The sequence below is a fragment of the Microcaecilia unicolor genome, chromosome 2 (genome assembly GCF_901765095.1).
Source record: "Microcaecilia unicolor chromosome 2, aMicUni1.1, whole genome shotgun sequence".
In the NCBI taxonomy this organism is placed as follows: domain Eukaryota; kingdom Metazoa; phylum Chordata; class Amphibia; order Gymnophiona; family Siphonopidae; genus Microcaecilia; species Microcaecilia unicolor.
In genome coordinates, this window is record NC_044032.1 from 363,384,221 (window position 1) to 363,405,811 (window position 21,591).

Sequence of the window (21,591 nt, forward strand, 5' to 3'; positions counted from 1 at the left end):
TTGGGCTGCCAAACATCTGAGGTCTACTTTTGAAATAACCTATTGTAATCAATAGCAGTGCACACAACAGAGCATAAATAAAAGATGCAAATTAATTTACAGTAGTGGTTCAATTTTCCGCTTCATCCGATTTTCCAAAAATTCCTATTTTATTCTTTCTGAAAATATCCAATATAGCCACTCCTCTTCCCTGCCGATGCTCCTCCTGCGACATGGCCGGTAAGCCGGACCGCCCCCAAACTGAAACGCCGATGTGCAGTAAAGAAACAAGTCAACGCGTCTTCTGCATAAAAAAAAGCACAACCTGGATTCCTTATTTGCATAAATAACCAAGGGCACCTTTCCGTTTTTCCGGCTGCCTGCCGTGCCCACTGAAGTCGCATCCGTGCACAACTCATCGTGACTAAGCAGCACACACTTACACCCGCCCCGAGGGGCGGCACCGTAGTCCTTCCACAACCCTCCCCCTCCCCGCGCCCAGGCCTGGCTTCCGCGTTATGCCAAATGTTGGTTCTGCTGCGGCTGCTGCCTAGAGTTTACCTGAGCCACAGCCGCCACCTGTCCTGCAGCAGCAACATGAGCTCCCGCGCCCTAGACTACCTAGTCATCGGCGGTGGCTCGGGCGGGCTAGCCAGTGCCCGCAGGGCATCCGAGCTCGGGGCCAGGGCGGCAGTGGTGGAGAGCGGTAGGCTAGGAGGCACCTGTGTGAGTACAAGGGACTCCCTTGGAGGCAGGGTCCCTCTGAGGCTGCGCTACGCTGTTGCTGTTACAACACTGGCGTAGGAGCCAACTTTTCAAAGTGATCGGAGGTGTAAAACTTAATGTAAAAAAGTAAATGATATCTCTCTGGACTCGGTGAAGGGGTTTGCTTAGTATTGCGGTGCTCCGGTACTCGCGGAGCAGGCACTAGTTATGAGGGACGGTGTAAAAGCCAGATCTGCGGGATCCTCGGGATCCTAGTTATGAGTACAGTAGAAAGGAAAGTGCAGCCACCCTCGGGGTTCATGATTTGGTTGCTAGGGTGTGAGTCTTTTGGCTCTGTGTGCTTTTCAAGGGATTTGCTGCTTAAGTGGGAAAACAGGGATTTCATATCGGAGATCCCCCCCCCCCCACCACATTTCCACTGCCTAGGCTTGCCAGATCGCACCAGCACCATATTCCTTAGAAGCACTTTAGTTTTAGTGCCACACCTAAGTACGTTTTTCTCTAGTCGAGAGGCACACCGATTGAAAATGAAAAATCTATGTAAATATTTATGGCTGTTAAGCGGTTTATCAGGCTTTTTTTTTTGGGGGGGGGGGGGGGGGGGCTTTGTTTCCTCTTTGTAGGGTCCAAGGTATGTTGGAATAGGATTTGGGATCTAGTGCCATAAACCTTAATTTGCACTTACCCAAGTCTCCCACCCATTGCCCACATCCTTTCACTAGCCCAGCCACTGCAATGATTTGCCCTTTGATCTGGATAGCAGATGTATGTAAGAAAATCTCCTTTATTGGGTGGGAGACTCCGTCCTGTCTCCAAACCAGGAAAGTAAAATATCAAATTAAAAGATCACATGTTTAGTCTTAAATATTTTCTAGCATAAAAGCCAGGGATCCGCTAAGGGACAGATAGCACGAGCTGTTGTACGGGCCAATTCAAAATTAGCACCTGCAACTTTGGGTGGGTGGGTGCCTCCCTCCCCCTCCCCTACGGCCATTCCAAACTACGCCTCCGATTTAAAGGGTTAACCATTTTAAAACAGCCAGTAAATCGTTAACTTGTGAAATGATATTTACATCCTTACAGGGACTGTTGTGGTGTTTCCTACTTTAAGGATTAAAAAAAAAAACAACAAACGTGAACAGAGAGCTCAGCAAGCAGGAAGGAAGAGATTGTGCCTCCTCGGCCACTGCGCCCGCCTCTCCACACAGCCTGTTGGCTGGCAAAGTAATCCTTAACCAATGAAGTGCAGGGGGAGGAGCTTGCAGTTTTGTCGGATTGATTCATGTCGCATGGCTCCTTTGGTGGCGCGGCTCAATATGAGAGGTGGTTTTCTGTCAGAGGAGAAGCTATGAGATAAGATCCTGTGCAGGATGGTAGTGATAAGGGATGCAGACTCTGCATTGCAGAGAAACCGGGAAAGTGGAAGCAGAGCTGAAACAAGGCATGGACTAAGTCATGGTTGTCTAGGATATGACCCATTTGACCTTGGGGACACCACTTGAGATTTTTTAGCATACATGATTTTGAAGAACTACACAGATATTTGGTGGGTAGAAAGTAATGATTTCAGAAAACACTCACATTTGATGAGTTTAAATCATGCTGTAAAAAGCTAAAATACTCAACTGGCAAGCACACATGTTTCTGATCATGTGGCCCACTATTGAAAAGACTTAGATACCCCTTATACTAGGTGAAGGGAAGAGGGGTGTTGACTAGTGCAGGACTAGGCAAGAAGTGGAGGAGTGCAAAAATGGGCAGGTGGATGGGCCTAGGTAGCTGCAAATAAAAGTAGTGGCTGGAAGCCCAGAGGACCAGAAAGAAGCCACCTGGCGAAAACAAATAGTCTAAACAATACAATTCAGAATGCATTAAAGCAGGAGTTTGTTTCAATGATTTGCACAACATACCCTACACTTTCAATGGGAAAGAACACAAAGGGGCCCTTTTACTAAGCCGCACTAATAAATGGCCAGCACCAGCTTTGGTTTTCTGCGAGCTGCAGCCATTTTAAGTGTACCAGTAAAATGGTCGCATTTCCATATGTTTCTTTAATGGCCATGTGCAGTGGCGTAGCAAGAGCAGCTGCCACCCGGGGCGGTTCGCCGCTGCGCATCCCCCTCAGCGCATCGACCCCCCCCCCCCCCGGAGTGCATTCTTACCAGTGACATAAGAAAGGAGGGGGGGCAGGAGGGCCGGTCTACCCCGAGTGCATGCTGCTGGGAGCTGGGTCGGCTCCACTGGTTCCCTGCTCTCTCTGCCCCGGAACAGGTTGGGTCAGAGGGAGCAGGGAACCAGCGGAGCCGACACCCCCCCCAGCAGCGTACACCTGGGGCGGACCACCCCCCTTCCTACGCCACTGGCCGTGTGCTAATTTCCCAATTAGCACTCGACCATTACCGCAGGAACCTGTACCGGCACCTATTTTGTTGACGCTAAAGACTCCCATGCTAACCCCATGGCAATGTGCCTGCACTACCTGATTAGCGCAGGGCACGCCTACTCTCTGCCAATAGTCACACCTGTGCTAAAAAATAAATATTTTTCAGCACAGGATTAGAGCACGCTGATGGGCCCACTCCCTCAGCGCATCCTGCAGCAGTGCATTTTGCCTACCGCGGCTTAGTAAAAGGGCCCCAAAGTAATTAAGAATAAGAAATGAAAACATCTTATTTTGAATTGTATTTTCATAGCAAGCAGAGTATGAAAAATGTAGAAGGGCGTGAGGATTTTTGCAAGATGTTTAGCAATAGCAGTCAGCACAGGGTCTGAGAGGCTGATGCAACAGCGAACCTAACTCTGTGATTATTGTGGTTTATATGTGCATTTTACTGACCGAGCAGTGCAGAGAAGGGTTGAGTGTGGGTGTTAACTGGTGTGGAAGACATTAAAATGAATGGTAATGAGGCCATTAAGTATTCCGCTGCAATTCACAAAAGAAAACAGTGGCTTTTGATGTGTGTTCAATGCCGGAAATATTTTTGTTAGGTCTGGGGCAGCGTAGAAGGGTTGGTTGAGAGGGTTTCATGCCCCCTTTTTTGATTTATAATGCCTAGTTTTGGGGTTTTGTCCAGCCAGAACAGTATCTACAACTTTAAATCACAGATCTGTGTCTGTTGTCTTGAATGTGAATATCAGTCTTACAAAATTTTAATTTGCAAGAAGTCTTTGCAAGGCTGATATTTTACGTGCAGAACAACAGCCATAGGCATGCACATTTTCGAAGAAAATAAAAATGCCAGCACACAAGAAGCTGCACTTACTCCTGAACCTTTGTGTACATGTGTCTGGCAGGCATCTCCTGATTAGTATGCGAGTTCTGTGTGCATAGAATTAGCTTTCTGCAAGGCGCAATTTTAAGCTCACGGTAGAAGCTGCATGCTCAGCCATCTGCACACAGTTCTACCACTTGGCTTTCTGCATTGACTCCTAAGTTAGTAGAGAAGGAATGATGAGGCCTGTGAATTCACACAGTTCGGGGTGCAGGTTACAGGGGAAGTCCCTGTAGATAGAAGCTTATCAAATCTAAAGGGGTGCAGATAGGCCTTTTTTGTGGGTAGCAAACTATGCATATTAACATGGCTCAGTTATATGCAGACATCTTTAAAAGTATTCATTCTGGATGCCTTGAGACCTGTACTGTGTTTGCAGCCTGGGGCTAGCTCAGAGGTTCTCTTCTGTGACCCACAAGGGTTGCAAACAGATCCAATTTTGAGAATGAGGGATATTTATCGTGGACAGATACATTTGGATTTAGAATTGCAGTTACTTGGTCCAAGGGCCGGGTTAGTCAACGTGTTTTTATCCGCTCTGAAAATTAGGCCTGGTAGTGAGCATCCGGGATTAGAGCTGAGGACGTCTCTTCACTAGGCACGTTAAGAATAGTCTGTCTGGAAGCAAGTAGATGCTGCGGTGACTGACTTGGTAGTAGATGGGATTTCAGTACCAACAAGATACTGAAGAATGATAGCAGGAAATAATGGAAGGCAATAGGAGGGGTCCAGACTGGAAGGAAGAAGGGTAGGGATGTGTTTCAAGTGGTCCAGGAGAGGGGGAGGAGCAATGATAAAAACTGAACTGCCAAGTTACCCATTCCTATTAGTGAGAGATTTTGAATTTACATACCATACCTGTGTGTTTTTGTAGCCCTTAATGCTACCCATTGAAATTAGCGCTGCAGGTCCTGCTTCAGTATACGGTTGCCAGAAATTCAGGACTGGCCTAAAATCTCACTCCTAGAAATGAGAAACTTCCCAGTAATGCTTTTTGACTTACCTGCCACCAGTGGAACGGGTAATAGGAAAATTGAAGTTGGGGTATACTTTTTCGACATCCAGGGCTCATATAAACTTTATTATTGTGTTAGATGCCATGAGTAGCATTCCCCCCTCATTTTTTTTCATGCCCTGCTCTTCCCTCTTTATATTCCCGTTTTTAGACAGCATGTGTAGGCACGCCCTGAAAACTAGAGAGAGATGTCTCCACTGAGAGTTGTCTCTTTGGCCTTCAGGGGTCTCTGCAGTAGCAATAATAGTCGTCAGGCACAAACTTGAGGACTTCACCTTTATCATTTCCCATCACTTCACTGCTCCTTTTGATTCTCTGCCAAATTCTGCTTTGGCTTTCTCTCAGGTAGAGAACCTGTTGCCCATTAGGACACTCTTAATAGGTGTCTCACTTTAAAGAAGACATGTACACGCTTACTGTGTTAGCAGGGCTGCTGATTAAACTTTGCTGTCTTGACATAATTATGTGGGAGCTGAACTGCCTTGTTGATTTTATGGGCAGTTAGGACAGTGTTTCCCCAAGTTGTTCCTGGAATACCCCCTTTCCAGTCAGGTTTTCAGGATATCCAGAATGATTATGCATGAAAGAGATTTGCAGGTAATGAAGACAGTGTATGTAAATCAATCTCATGCATATTCATTGTGGATATCCTGAAAACCTGACTGGCAAGGGGGTACTCCAGGGCTAACTTAGGAAACACTGCTGTAGGGTGCACTGCTTAGTCAAGTGCTATTGTGGCCGAGGTCTGCAGATTCTGGAGAGGGGGAAGTTCATCAGATGAAATTTACTGAAGCTTCAGACAGTAAAGTGGTGGATTTATTCCTGTGACACTGGCTGACTGAACTGTGAAGCAAGATTGATATTCACTTGTCTCTTTGCCTTTCTGACCAGTGAAATATGTAATGACATGTCTGCATATGGAAAAAAAAAGAGAGCAGTCAAGCCTTTTGTTAGTGCCACCACCCCTACTATTTACTGCAAAACAGGTGTTATGCAACTTTGCTTTTGACATGCATGGGTATGAAACCTCATTTACAGTTGTGAAACATGAGTGATGAATGAGAGAGTGAGTCCAGGATGTTGAAGGGCTTGCCTGCCCTGCACCAGTTTAAACCCGTTAAGCCAGGCTAAAATGATTAGGCACCCCCAGGCAAGCCACATGGGTGGATTTCTTTTGGTTTTATTCGAAGAACAATGCTAGATGGACCTAAATCTGCTACTACTGTATTATATTTACTCGTGTATTATCAAGGTTCCAGGCAGGAGGCCCCCACAACAATATCTTTAAAAAAAAAACAGGTTTTGGATTGATTTGCTGGTTTAGGATTGTGCTGTGCTATGCTGGAGGTCTTGGTTTAGTTCCTAGGTCTGACTTCTCTTTTTGGCTGGCCAGGCTGGGGACAGCAGGTAAACTTATCAATGGCACTTGATGGCTCGTGGAAATATATATTCATCCTTTACTGTGTCACAGTTGTGATCTCTGGCTGAAAGGTGTAACACTTTGCTAGATTAAATAGGAGTGTTCGAGTGGGGGGAGGAGGGAGCCACAGAGAGCGACAAATTAAGGTTCCTGGCAGAAGCAAATTTCTTGGAAATCTGACTGAAGAAAACTGTCATGCCAAAATAAATCAGTAACTAAATGCAAGTGATAATGTTTGCAAGGAATATCCATGCAAATAAAGTTATGCTGGTGTCCCAGAAATGGATGGTGATGTAGAACAGTGGCTCTCAAACCTGACCTGCGGGCCCATCAGTCAGTTGAATTTTCAGGAGATCCCTAATGAATATGCATGAGAGATTTGCATATAATAGAGGTGACAGGCATTCAAATCTGTCTGGTTCATATTCATTAGGGATCTCCTGAAAACCTGACTGACTGACTGGTGGTCCTGCAGGACAGGTTTGAGAACACTGATGCAGATGCCAGTTCTAGTGGTTTATAAAATGATTAAGCCCATAAATTTTTTTTTTTTTTTTTTTTTGTCCTCCTCTATGTTTTGCTCTTCACCCCCTCAGGAACAAAAACACATCAGCTCTATGCACAAAAAAATTTAAGAAGACAGGGACAATCCAGGAATTACAAGTGAAAACACTAATAGATACATTTTCTCATTTAAGACCAAAGGCACATGGGATAAACATGATTTGTTTAGCAGATGTTCACAAAATAAGACAGTCTTCACCGCTTTTCTGAATGTTTGGTAATTATTTAGCTGTCTGATAGAAAGAAGGAAGGCATTCCAAACAAGATGTGATAAATTTAAAGAACTTTATCTTATTGACTGCCAGAAAACATTCTTTTTGAATCATATTTTGTCATTATTAAAAGCCGTACTCAACTGTTAACGATATTATTTGTCTTCAGTGCTTCCCTGATAGTAATAACTGTGTATTTTGGCGTGATTTAGTAAGTTTTGCTTACTGTTAACCTTTTATTGTTAGTCAATGTTGTTTATCGCTTGTAAGCCACATTAAACCCAAGCCACTTTGGGATAATGTGGGGTATAAGTCTCATAAATAAAATTCAGTTTCATCTGATTCCGAAGATGATAATTATTCTCCCTGCTAAACTATTCCATCTTTCTTTGTTGTGCTTTTTTTTCCCTTGATCATTTTGACTGTTTTATCTTTTTCAGGTGAATGTTGGCTGTGTACCAAAAAAGGTAATTGCATTTCATCTGGTACAATGCTGTGTCTCAAAGCTGTTTCCTCGAGGGCTGAAACAGATTTAGGAGTGAAGTCCCTGAGGCAGGGGGCTTTCCCAAACCTATCCTGGAGACCCCATAGTCAGGTTTTGGATACGTATGAGAGAAATGGGCAGTTAATGAGATAACCAAAGAAAGGATCACCAAGGTGGGGGAACAAGCAAGCCACTACAGTATCGCAACAGAAACTGGAGAAGAAGGTTTGTACACAGTCTTCCAACACAGGAAACAGATGAACACATGTTTTTGCATCTGTTTACTTTGTTGGAAGACTGTCTATAACTCTACTTCTTCTGTTCCAGGTAATGAGATGCCTGTGAATGTTGAGTTTATGTATATTTATTGTGGTTATTTGGAAAATCCAAAATTTTGGAAAGCCTGGTGCTAACTGATGTTTTGAACTTGCAATAAAAATTGTGTTCTCTGTGAAGAATGAAGGTGAAAAATTATGTTAAACCCCATTATTATGGCTGCAGTACCTGGTGGTTATGTATTCAAAAAAGTACAGCTCTACATGAACGGATTTTAAATTTAAGTGTTTGTGCCTTTCTAAATCTGAGGGCTCAATGAGATATATATCCATGTATTTTGCTTATTTAGAAGAGCTTACAGTCCGAGGGGCCTTTTACTAAGCCACGCTAAAAATGGCCTGTGCTGCCTCTCCACAAAAATATTCAAAGTTGTCAAAACATGTGGACTGTGAAAAATTGTAGACAGACCTTAGGAAATTGGAAGACTGAGCATCCAAATGGCAGATGAAATTTGATGTGGACAAATGCAAAGTGATGCACATTGGGAAGAAGAATCCAAATCATAATTACCTGATGCTAGGGTCCATCTTAGGAGTCAGCACTCAAGAAAAAGATCTAGGTGTAATTGTAGACAATACACTGAAATGTTTTGTTCAGTGTGCGGTGGCAGCAAAAAAAAAAAAAAAAGCAAACAGGATACTAGGAATTATTAGGAAAGGGATGGCAAATAAGACTTTTCCTCCAGGACCTCATCCAAACCTTTTTTTATGTTATTTTATTTATTTATTGGGATTTATTAACCACTTTAATGAAGAGATTCACCAAAGGCGGTGTACAGCAGATACAGTTTAACTTAAAACTTACAAGTTTGTTAACAGCATAACAATAGTAAAATAAGAATAAACATAAATACAATAAACTGGAAGACAGTAAATTGAAACCTAATCATAGAACCCAGATACGCTAACCGCTCCAACAACGAGTTCCAGAGCTTAACTATTCTTTGAGTGAAAAAAAATGTTTCCTCCTATTTGTTTTAAAAGTATTTCCATGTAACTTCATTGAGTGTCCCCTAGTCTCTGTACTTTTTGAAAGAGTGAAAAATCGATTCACTTCTACTCATTGTACACCACTCAGGATTTTGTAGACCTCAGTCATGTCTCCCCTTAGCCTTCTCTTTTCCAAGCTGAAGAGCCCTAACCTCTTTAGCTTTTCCTCATATAAGAGGAATTCCATCCCCTTTTTTGGTTGCTCTTTTTTGAATGTTTTCTAATTCCGTTATATCTTTTTTTGAGATACGGCGACCAGAAATGAATGCAATACTCAAGATGAGGTTGCATCATGGAGCAGTACAGAGGCATTATAATATTCTTGGTCTTACTATCCGTTTCCTAATAATTCCTAGCATCCTGGTTGCTTTTTGGCTGCTGCCACACACTGAGCAGAAAATTTCAGGGTATTGTCTACAACGACACCCAGATCTTTTTCTTGGGTGCAGACCACCAAGGTGAACCGTTGCATCAGGTACTGTGATTTCGGTTACTCTCCCCAATGTGCATCACTTTACATTTGTCCACGTTAAATTTCATCTACCATTTGAATTTCCAGTCTTCCAATTTCCTAAGTTCTTCCTTCAATTTTTCAAAGTCCATATGCATTTTAACAACCTTGAATAGTTTTGTGTCATCTGCAAATTTAATCATCTCACTTGTCGTTCCAATTTCCAGATGATTTATAAAATATGTTAAATAGTCCCAATCCCAGTACGAATCCATGCAACACTCCACTATTCACCCGCCTCCATAGAGAGAAATGACCATTTAACCCTACCCTCTGTCTTCTGTCCAATAACCAATTCCTAATCCACAAGAGAACATTGCCTCCTATCTCACAATTTTTAATTTTCTCAGGAGTCTCATGAGGAATTTTGTCAAAAGCTTTCTGAAAATCTAGATACACTACATCAACCGACTCACCTTTGGTAACATGTTTAATCGCACTTTCAAAGAACTGAAGACTTCCCTTGACTGACTGCATGCTGACTCTGTCCCATTAAACCATGTTTGTGTTCCGTAATTATATTCTTTATAATAGTTTCCACTATTTTGCCTGGCACTCACATCAGACTTACCAGTCTGTAATTTCCTAGTTCCCCCCCCCGGAACCCTTTTTAAAAATTGGTGTTACATTGGCCACCCTCCAGTCTTCAGGTACTACGGACGAATGACAGGTTACAGATAGCAGATCAGTAATTAATTTGAGTTCTTTCAGTACTCTTGGATATATGCCATCCAGTCCAGGTGATTTACTACTGTTTAATTTTGTTAATTTGGCTCATAATGTCTTCCAGCTTTACTGAGATTTCTTTCAGTTCCTCTGCATCATCACCCTTGAAAACCGTACAGGTAGATCTCTTACATCTTTTTCCATAAAGACCAAAACAAAGAATTAATTCAGTCTCTCTGAGTGCCCCTTTTGCTACTAAATGATCTAACGGTCCCACTGATTCCCTCAGCCTTTCTGCTTCTGTAGTACCTGAAAAAGTTGTTGCTGTGAGTTTTGCCTCTGCGGCAAGTTTCTCTTCATATTTTGTTTTAGCTTTCTTTGCCAGTTCTTATGTTGCTTCTTATTTTCTTCATTTAGGTCCTTTTTCCATTCATGACATTCTTTTGGCTCTAATAGCCTCTTTCAGTTCACTTTTTAACCATGCTTGCTGTTGTTTTCTCTTCTTTCCACCTTTGTAAATACATGGAATACATCAGGTCTGGGCTTCCAAGATGGTATTTTAAACACTGTCTATGGCTGGTTTAAAGTCCTAACCTTTGCAGCTGATCCTTTTAGCTTCTTTTTAACCATTTTCCACATTTTATCATAGTTACCCTTATGAAAATTAAATGCTACAGAAGATTTCCTTTGTGGCTTCACTCTAGATAGCTCAAACTTGATCATGTTATGGTCACTGATTCCCTGCAGATTCAACACCATTACCTCTCATACTGTGCTCTGCATTCCACTAAGGATTAGGTCTAAAATGGCTCCTCCTCTAGTCGGTTCCTGGACCAGTTGCTCCAAGAAGCAAACATTTTATTATGTCTAGGAATTTTACCTCCTCAGTGCGCCCCGATGTAACATTTATCTAGCCAGTATTGGGGTAATTGAAATCATTCATTATTTTAATATTTCCGAATTTGCCAGCTTTCCTAATTTCTGTAAACATTTCTTCATCTGTTTGTTTGTTCTGTCCTGGTGGACGGTAGTATAGGCCTATAAGAACTCCTTTCCTTCACACATGAAATTTCTGTTGATATTGATTCCACACTGCTATCTGTTTCATGTAGAATGTTTATTTTGTTTGATCCCATTCCCTCTTTAGCATATAGCACAACCCCCCTCCAATTTGATCCACTGTATAATTGCGATATAGTTTGCACCCTGTTAACACAGTGTCCAATTGATTGTTCTCTTTCCACCAGGTTTCTGAGATGCCTATTATATCCACCTCTTTATTTAGTGCTATATTGGAGGTGTGGCCTAGTGGTTAGTGCAGTGGACTTTGATCCTGGGGAACTGGGTTCAGTTCCCACTGCAGCTCCTTGTAACTCTGGGCAAGTCACTTAATCCTCCATTGCTCCAGATACAAAATAAGTACGTGTATATACAATGTAAACCGCTTTGAATGTAGTTGCCAAAACCACAGAAAGGCGGTATATCAAGTCCTATTCCCAAACTATCCCATCTTATTTTTTAGGCTTCTAGCATTTGTATACAGACACTTCATAGTAACAGTAAATGACAACAGATAAAGACCTGTACTATCCATCAAAACTTATTTTACGTGGCATGCAATACTTTATATGTATACCCGAGTTTGATTTGTCCTTGTCATTCTCAGGGCACAGACCATAGAAGTCTGCCCAGCACTGTTCTTATTCTAAAAGTTCTAAAGCTAATGTCGAAGGCCCTTAAAATTTACACTCTAGCCCATCCATATCTATTCAGTCACGATCAGGGCATAGACCGTAGAAGTCTACCCAGTCTGCCCAGCACTGGTTTTGCTTCCCAGTTACTAGTGTTGCCACCCAGTCTATGCTAAGATTCTGTGGATCCATTCCTTCTAAACAGGATTCCTTTGTGTTTTTTCCTTTCATTTACAAGCTGCTTAGAAGTTGATAAGGATAATGTGCATCCTTTACCCTACTCTCTCCTTAAAACACTCCTGGCTTTCTTTTACCTTTTCTTTTACCTTTGTTGAAACCTCTCTATTGGGATTCCCTAAATATCTGTTTCAGTAGTATCCTTCAAGGATACACTACACCGAACCATGCGCTCCTGGGCGATTGTTGACTCCTCCCCTCTTCCATTTTAGATTAAAATGTGCTCTATCTCCTTTTTAAAAGTTAGCACCAGCAGCCTGGTTCCATCCCAGTTAAGGTGGAGGTCATCCTTTCAGAACAGGCTCCCTGTTTCCCAGAATGTTGCCCAGTTCCAACAAATCTAAATCCCTCATCCCTGTACCATTGTCTCAACCACTCATTGAGACCGGAGCTCTGCCTACCCATTGGGTTCTGCGCGTGGAACAGGGAGAATTTCTGAAAATGCTACCCTGGAGGATCTGGACTTCAGCTTTCTACCTAAACCTAAATTTGACTTTCAGAACCTCTCTCCCACATTTTCCTATGGCATTGATACCCACATATACCAAGCCACTTGGCTCCTCCTGAGCACTATTTAAAATCCTATCGAGGTGACATGTGAGGTCTGCCACCTTTGCACCAGGCAGGCAAGTGACCATACAATCCTCACATCCATCCAGCTATCTACATCCCTAATGATTGAATTGCCAACTACAACAGCTGTCCTAACCCTTTCTGTCTGGACAGAAGTTCTTGAAGACACATCCTTGGTGCGAGAGAATATTGCTTTTTTTTATTTATTTGGATTTGTTCTCACCTTTTCAGTAGTAGCTCAAGGTGCTTTACATTCAGGTACACTGGATATTTCTTTGTCCTTGGAGGGCTCACAATCTAAGTTTGTACCTGAGGCAATAGAGGGTTAAATGACTTGCCCAGGGTCACAAGGAGCAGCAGTGGGATTTGAACCAGCCACCTCTTGACGTGAAGACCGGTGCTCTAACCACTAGGTCACTCCTCCACTCTACATGTGAGTACTTCAACTTTTAGGAGACCTCCCTCCTCCAAGGCATCACAGGGGCTGCAGACTTGGACGTTTCTACAATGTCCCTGTAGGTCTCTATGTACCTCTCTGTCTCCCTCAGCTCCTCTAAGTCTTTTACTTTAGCCGCAAGAGAACGGACTCGTTTTCTGAGAGCTAGGAACTCTTTGCATTGGGCACACACATATAACCTTTCGCCAACTGGGAGATAATCATACATGCGACAGTACAAAAGACTGATTAGCATCCCTCTCGCTGTTGGACTGCTGTCTTCATCTTAGTATTATTGAGTTGTTTAATTAAAACTACTTAAGGTACTAGGGATATTAGACTAATATAAAAGAGTCTTTAGATTATATGGTATATTGTGTGACTTATTTAGTGTTTGCTTCTCAGAAAGTAATGAAATCTAATTAAAACTCTGTAATGAAGACTCCCCTATTATACAATTTAGAATAACTGACTTTAAATTAAGACTATAAATTAAGAGATGTGCTAGGGGTGGGCAGGAATTGGGAAGGATGGGTGGGAATGAAGACTGAACTAGGCCCTGCTGTGCTTTCAAGAGGCTATGTGTTAATGCTGGAGGCTGTGGCAGAAAGTTTAAGTTTTAAAACAATGAGAAAAGGGTTTTACACTATGGAAATTTAAGCTGAGCTGCAAAATAAAGTTGAAACTCTAAACTGGGGGTTCCAGTCACTATCAGCTCTGTTCTACACTGATGCTATGGTAAACTCTAGAATAGTCCCTTAACTGCTAGCAGTCACGATCAGGGCTTAGACCATAGAAGTCTGCCCAGCACTGGTTTTGCTTCCCAATTACCAGTGTAATTGTACTGCCTTTGCTTAATAAGTAGAGTAACTTAAAAATAAAGACACTGAGATTAGCTGTTTAACTCTAACTCTACCTTTTTTCCCCAAGTATAAAAGCAATTTCCCAGCATATGTGCCATGTATGTTACCATGTATGTATACACCTTAACTGAATACCATTTGTAATTCTGTTACCCAGAAATGGCAACCGCCATTACGGCAAATGTAAGCCACATTGAGCCTGCAAATTGGTGGGAAAATGTGGGATACAAATGCTAAAAATAAATAAATAAGTTACCAATGAAGTTCTGTTCTGCTCTGGAAGTCTTCACAGCACCTCTTCTGGACAGAGAAGAACTGAATGATCTCTGTATGTTTGGTTTAGATTGTTTGCATATTGGTTTTAAGTTTTCTTTCCTATTTTAATTGGAGTTCTTTCCTTTTAAATTTTTTTTATTTTAGTTTTATTGTAAACTGCTTTGCTTTGCATGAAATAGCAGTATATCAAGTAAATAAGCCATAGCCATAAAATGGCTGATATCTACTATAAATGCATTTAGTTGATCATGCAAGGACGCTCCTCACACAGACTCTTGGGGTAGTAAATTAATAAAGACTTTTCCATATGAAACGATTTTACTAGTGGAAAAGCCTTTTTTTTTTAATTGCATGGCTGTATATGAACATAAAACTTAAGCATGCCAAAGAAATGGAGTGGAGGAGTGTCCTAGTGGTTAGAGCCCCAGTCTTGAAATCCAGAGGTGGCTGGTTCAAATCCCACTGCTGCTCTTTGTAATCTTGGGCAAGTCACTTAACCCTCCATTGCCTCTGGTACATTTAGATTGTGAGCCCTCCTGGGACAGAGAAATATCCAGTGTACCTGAATGTAACTCACCTTGAGCTACTACTGAAAAAGGTGTGAGCAAAATCAAAATAAATAAATTACACATACTTTGTATAGACCATACATATGTACTCCCTGGAGTCTAGTTTGGAGAGGCCAGAGACACACTTGTACATTTTATTTAAATATGCATTGCAAGAACAGACACACATTACCTGTCTATGTGCTCCTTTTACAAAGCCGTGCTAGGGATTCCTGCTTGGCAAATACGAGGAGGCCCATAGGAATTGAATGGGCTTCATTGCATTTGCTGCACCAGAATTGCTAGTGTGGCTTTGTAATGAGAGCCCTGTGATTGCAGAAATAAGTTCTGCTTATAATCTGGAGCTGTTCTTGTAGGCAGGGTTTATTTGATCATTGCTGTAAATCAGTAATAACAGCCTTAAAAGCTTTAGCTGGTTTTTATTACCATGATCGGTGAGCAAAATGAAATGATCACAGATGGCAATGTTTCAGGCTGTCTGTGTTGTGAACGCTGGACATTGCTGTCAGATTGTCTATACAAATATCTTTTATCGTCCAGAACAAAGAGAAAGGAAATGCTGATAAGCGGACAGTGTTCATTATGCAAAATGAGTTCATTGAACACGCATTCATAGCTTAATAATCCTCTCATACTTCCAAACAGATAATGTGGAACACAGCGGTGCATGCTGAATACCTCCACGATCACGCCGACTATGGATTCCACACCTCTGATGTAAAGTTCCACTGGAAGTAAGTTCAAAATATTATAGGAAACAAACATCTCTTTGCCTGTTTCTTTCTAATCAAACCATAAAAACATAAGAATAGCCATACTGGTTCAGATCAGTGGTCCCATCTAACCCAGTGTCCTGTTTCCAACAGTGATCAATCCAGGCCACACATACCTGGCAGAAACGCAATTAGTAGCAGCATTCCATGCTACCAATCCCAGGGCAAGCAGTGGCTTCCTCATGTCTGTCTCAATAGCAGACTATGGACTTTTCCTCCAGGAACTTGTCTAAACCTTTTTTTAAACCCAGATACACTAACCGCTTCAGCAACAAGTTCCAGAGCTTAACTATTCTTTGAGTGAAAAAATATTTCCTCCTATTTGTTTTAAAAGTATGTCCGCGGTTGGACGGTACATTCTTTCATTGCCTATGGGAATGCCCCTACATAAAAGCATACTGGATGGAGATACTTACCTATTTGGAAGGTCTTGTGCAGTCACGGATTAGTCTTACCCCAATGGGGATCCTCTTAGATAAATATGAACTTTTTGCCCTCCAACAACAGGGTCAGAAACAACTCATACATAAGGCCTGCATATTGGGAAAGAAATTGATTATGAACAGGTGGCTGGAGGTGGCTCCGCCGGATTATTGGCAGTGGAGAAACAAGCTGTATGATCTTTTGTGGCACGAATGTAGGGTGGTGAGACCCTCCCCCAAAGGGAGAGCTCGGTTCATGGAAATTTGGAGACCATATATACAATCTCTTGTCATCCAAAGCACGAAGTTTGGTACTCAATGGTTTTTGAGAGGTGTTTTGTTTTCTTTCTCTTTTTCTTCTTTATTTGTATTATTTCTAGTTAGTTTGGAGGGGAGGGATTAGGAAGCGGGGGAGGAGGAAGGTTTGGGGAGGGAAGTGGTGGATGGGGCGGTTTCTTTGGCGAAGGAGTGTTGAGGCAAGGTGATCTTCTGGGGAACACTGCAGTGGTAGGTTCTCCATGAGCATAATGCTCACCCTCTGCGGATATATGTTATGCATTACAGTACATAAGCAGAGTCTGGCAGATACGCGGGAGGCTATAAGAGTACAAGCCTCTTGTTGGGTAGTACATTTAATTAGATGCCAGATCATAACTTGTACTAGACAGAGGTGGGCGAGTGGTTAACGGCTCCTGGTAATTAAGTCTTGAGGTGGTAGCCTCAGTGGACTATATGAATATCGCAGCCCCAAATACATCATTATGGGATGTTCAGAAGGTGGGTAGGAGGGACAGGGTAGGATATGAAGGGGGAGAAAATTGGAAAATGTTGATGATGCGTTCTCTGGTTGTATGGATCTAGTACACTTAAGAATGTTATGTTACTTCTGTTTATGTGAAAGTATTGATATATATTTTGCTATATCATCAGTAAAAATGTTGAAACTTAAAAGTATTTCCATGTAATTTCATTGAGTGTCCCCTGGTCTTTGTAAAACAGTGAAAAATCAATTCACTTTTACCCGTTCTACTCCACTCAGGATTTTGTAGACCTCGATCACATCCCCCCTCAGCTGTCTCTTTTCCAAGCTGAAGAGGCCTAACCAGTTTGTAATGCAAATAGTGAGATCTGCTGAGAGACCTACAGATTTCAACATTTGCAACTAAGGAAGGAAGAGTGGGAGACTGGACAGCAATGTAAATTAACACCATTGGAGTTTGGATCCTGTTGATGCTAATAAGTCCCATTTCCAACTTTAGCTCATCAGACTTGAGAGAGAGAGCTGCCATCCTCTCCTGTCCTTAACTTCCTTCTTGCACCTTCAGCTGTTGCCAGTTGATCCTTTTCTTAAGACATTGTAGTCTGGGTAGCTGACCCACTTGCCCATTGCTAGTTCTGGCTCTGCCAGCATACCAACCACTGAAACAGAAAATGCAGGGAATTTAGAAGAAAGTTAGAAACTAGTTGAGTGATAGATAGTAGAGGAGTGAGAAATTGGGTTCACTTCATGAAAAGAGAGGTTATCAGTGGAGTGCCTCAGGGATCAGTCTCAAGGATTGTGTTTTGAGGTTTTTTTTTCTTATAAATAATATTGCAGAGGGGTTGGTATGAATGCTTTGTCTTTTAGCAGATGATGCAAAGATCTACAACAGGGGAACACTTGATGGAGTAAGGAAAAAGATGATCAAGTGTTTGGCAACTAAGATTTAATGCAAAAAGTGTGGGAATACATGGCAGGAATGCAAGATGGGGGTGAGAACCACACAGTAGAGAGATCTTGGGGTGATCGTATCGTAGGTGTTTTCATTTTGGATGTGGTATAAGAGTGGCAGATATTTCAAATAAATGACTGTGAAAAATGAAGATATCTTGTGATTCCAAGGTTACAAAGTAGTGCATGAAGTCAGTGGCCAGACCCAGAGGAATAGTAGGTTGCTCTGGGAAATAAATAATGAGCAGGAAGAAGGAGGTGGTAATGCTACTGTATGGTTCACTGGTGAGATCTGTTGTGGAGCATTGTGTCAATTTTCAAAGGCCTTACTTCTGAAAGGATATTGACATTTAAGAGAAGGGCAACCAGAATGGTTCAGAGTCTGCTGCAAAATTCCTATGAGACATGTAGGCACATTTTCAAAGAACATTCTTTCGAAGTAACGTATGGAAGTTTGTAAGTCTAAGAGCTTTGAAAATGAGCCCCTTGAGACATAAGTAGGTGTTCAGGAGAGGAAAGTGAAAGAAGTACCTCTAGTGACACTATAGAAATAGGGTGAGAGAGGAGGGATTTGACAGACTTTCAGATATCTAAAGGGCACAATATTGAGCTAGATTAAGCAAGCAGTGTTTGCTGAAGACTGAAATGAGGAGGGGTAGGAAAGGTGAAGACTCAGGAATAACTTTCAGCAATATTTGTTCACATGGATGAATGGTTAATAGCTTCTCAATAATCGTGACAGATGCAAAAAAAAAAAAGTGATAGAATTCAAGAAAACACAGGATAAGCATAGAAGAAGTAATGGTAAAGCTCTTGGGTCCAAAAATTTGACCGTGTTGTACATGAGGTCAGATTGTAAGCAGGAATCTTCTGCCACAAGTATGAAAAACCCATGTCATATGGCAGCCACTGTTTATCAATTTACCATTCACCCTTCTTCACCACATGCACAGATGACCGATGAAACAGACTTTTTTTTCTTCTTTGAATTAACATTAACTACAATGCATCACTTTTTTTTTTTATTATTATATTTATTGGTTTTAATTTCATACAAACAAATCACGTTTGTAAGGCAATACAGAGAGTTATAGAGGAAAATAAAACATATATATAATATATTTCAATCAAGCATACATGTCACATATATTTATCTTATCTCTCTTCCTTAGACCATCATTAGTGGAGGAGGGGGGAGAGTCTAAACAAATTTAAGGAGAATTATCACTCTAAAAAAGAGAAGGAAAAAAAGGAACAAAATTTAACATAAATTGGCATAGTCCTGATATTATATCTCTTAACTCTTATTTGCTGATATCAATCATTGTTCTTATTCAACTAGTTGGCTTTTTGGCGTCCAGAAAAGCCTTCAACTGAATAGGCTCAAAAAATACATATTTAGTGCCAGTCATTCGAATTATGCATTTACATGGATATGCTAAGGTAAATGTTGCGCCTAACGCTTTTACTTCATCTCTAAGTATGAGAAATTGCTTTCGTCGCTGTTGTGTTATCTTGGTAACGTCAGGATATACCCATATTTTCTGTCCACAAAATAAAGCTGACGAATATTTAAAATATTTTTTCATAATCATATTTAAATCCTGTTCGAAGACCATTGATATTATAAGAGTCCCTCTTGAAGTTATTTCTATCATGGAATCTTCTAATAGTGCAGTTAAATTTTGAATATCTATTACTGGAAATTGAGGATCTTCTCCTTGCTTTTGCACTTTAGGTAAATAGTAAACTTTATTACAAGGTGGAATATCCGCATCGGAAAACTTCAAGATCTCCTGTAAATATTTTTTAAGGAAATCTCGAGGAGTCAAAGCAGGTGAAATAGGAAAATTTAACATCCTAAGCGTAAGGCGTCGATTATAATTTTCTATCTGCTCTAATCTACGAGCAGTGTAAAGTTTATCTTTTACAAGAGAGTCTACAGTCATCTTGACAGATTTAATATCTTCATTTACTGTAGCAAATTGGATAGCAGATTCTCTTTTAATTTCTTCATACGATTCTGTCATAATAGTCAACTTACTAGCAACCGTGGAAATTTCTCGTGTGGATTTAGCAACTTCAGTGGTCAGTCTCTGGAGCGCCGACCAAATAGCTTCCATTGTAACCTCCTGGGGCTTTTCCAGTTCCAGTACATTTTCCACCGCTGGTCCAGGGGAGAAACCGCCAAAAAGGGACAAGTCGTTACCCACTTCGGAGTCCGCTTGATCCCCTGACTCCACTCTGGCGCCTGCGGGACAAGGAGGCGGATTCAGCGTCGGCGGCGATAAGGTGATATCCAGGCCCCTGGCCGACGTCGCTCCTTCGTTGTCAGTCAATGCGGGGATCGCCACGCCGGTATCGAGAGGTAAGCTTCTCACAAAGCGGTCTAATGTCTGCTGGTTGGGAGACGACGTTAGTGCAATTGACGGTTGCACTTTTGTCGTCCCCTTTCTTTTGGTATGAGGCATAATTAGAAATCGGGGAAAAGTTAGAAAATTCCAACAAACAGTTTGAGAGCTTCCGTGAGCACAGCTAGGACGCCATCTTGCTCCTCCCCTACAATGCATCACTTTTGAATTTACTGACTAGCAGACATGTACAATACATGTATTATGAGATAATAACAATCTTGTTCATTCAATCAAAGTCACATCTATTAAATGAAAAGAACACATCATTAACAAGAGTTGCATTATATAATAGAGGGTTGGGATGGGTTTTTGCTGGGAGTTGAATGATATAACATTGTTAAAAGTTTGATGACTTATCTTCCCATTTATTTTATTATATGAGTCGTGATTTTTCTTCTTTGTATCTATTTAAAACAAAGATTGTGTTTACTTTGAAATGTCATCAATAAAAAAACGTTGAAATGTAAATGAAAAGAACACAAGGAAAACCTAAGCCATGTGCAACATGTAAACACAATAATGTTGGGCTAAATTGGAAAAAAGCATACACAAAGATTTTGGCATTAATAAAACACATTCAGTGTCTTGCATGAGGACAGTATACTGACTGAGGACGAGAGTGCGCTAATTTTCAGCAAAACGATGGGACAGACATTTGTTTCATGCCTTCCCTTTTCTTCCGTTTAGCTAAGTCCATGATGGACTGCAGCTGGAGAATTTTTAGGCGATCTATCTCCTCAGTTTCTAGCCACCTCATCCTAAGTTCCAATGCTTGAACTGGTTCAGCCACCTTTGGGGGTGTTTGATCTGGTTCCTTGTCATCGTCATCCTTACTTGGGCCTTTTTCATCTGCATTATAGATCTGCTCTGGAGAATATCTGTTTTCCTGTACTAAGGTGTGTGGTTTAACTGGGTAGTCATTAGCAGCAGCTGTGTCCGCTGAATGAATTTCTCCTGATATCGCAACTTGCTAACTCTCATGCTGACATTTAAAATTTCATAGCCATTGCTTGCTTTGAAGTCCCTTCAAGTTCCTTGTTCAGTGTCAAAGTTTTGTAGCAGAGACTGTGCCTTATGGTGTATAGTAGCCTTTCCAAATTGTTGTCTGTACTGCATTTTAATCGCTTCCTTTGCAGTCTCTCATTCTCGACAGAATCCAAGATGTATGGACTCTTCCTTTTTCCATTCACAAAGTGTCAGCTCCCCTACCTCAAGCTCACAAGATACTTTTTTATGGACTTTTCCTCTAGGAACTTGTCCAAACCTCTTTTGACTCCCACTGTGTTTGTTGTCTTGACCACATCCTCCAGCAATAGATTCACAGTCTAATTATGTAGTGTATGAAAAAAAAAACTTCACACAATTTGTTTTTAATTTACCATTCATTAGTTTCATGGAGTGTCCCCACTCATGATTTTATAAACTTCTGTAATATCCCCTCTTAGTCATCTT

The 21,591-nt window shown here is 41.4% G+C and overlaps 1 protein-coding gene across 1 annotated transcript in view; it reads left to right on the forward strand.

Annotated features, from left to right (window-relative positions):
* The first annotated feature begins 450 nt into the window (after positions 1 to 450).
* The window catches only part of GSR (glutathione-disulfide reductase), a 92,128-nt gene continuing 70,987 nt past the window's right edge, over positions 451 to 21,591 (forward strand). Inside the window, exons 1-3 of the mRNA XM_030194514.1 lie at positions 451 to 705; positions 7,629 to 7,655; positions 15,465 to 15,553. Of these exons, the coding sequence (XP_030050374.1) occupies positions 505 to 705; positions 7,629 to 7,655; positions 15,465 to 15,553 (317 nt within the window). The 5' untranslated portion in view covers positions 451 to 504. The remainder of the gene's footprint in view (positions 706 to 7,628; positions 7,656 to 15,464; positions 15,554 to 21,591) is intronic.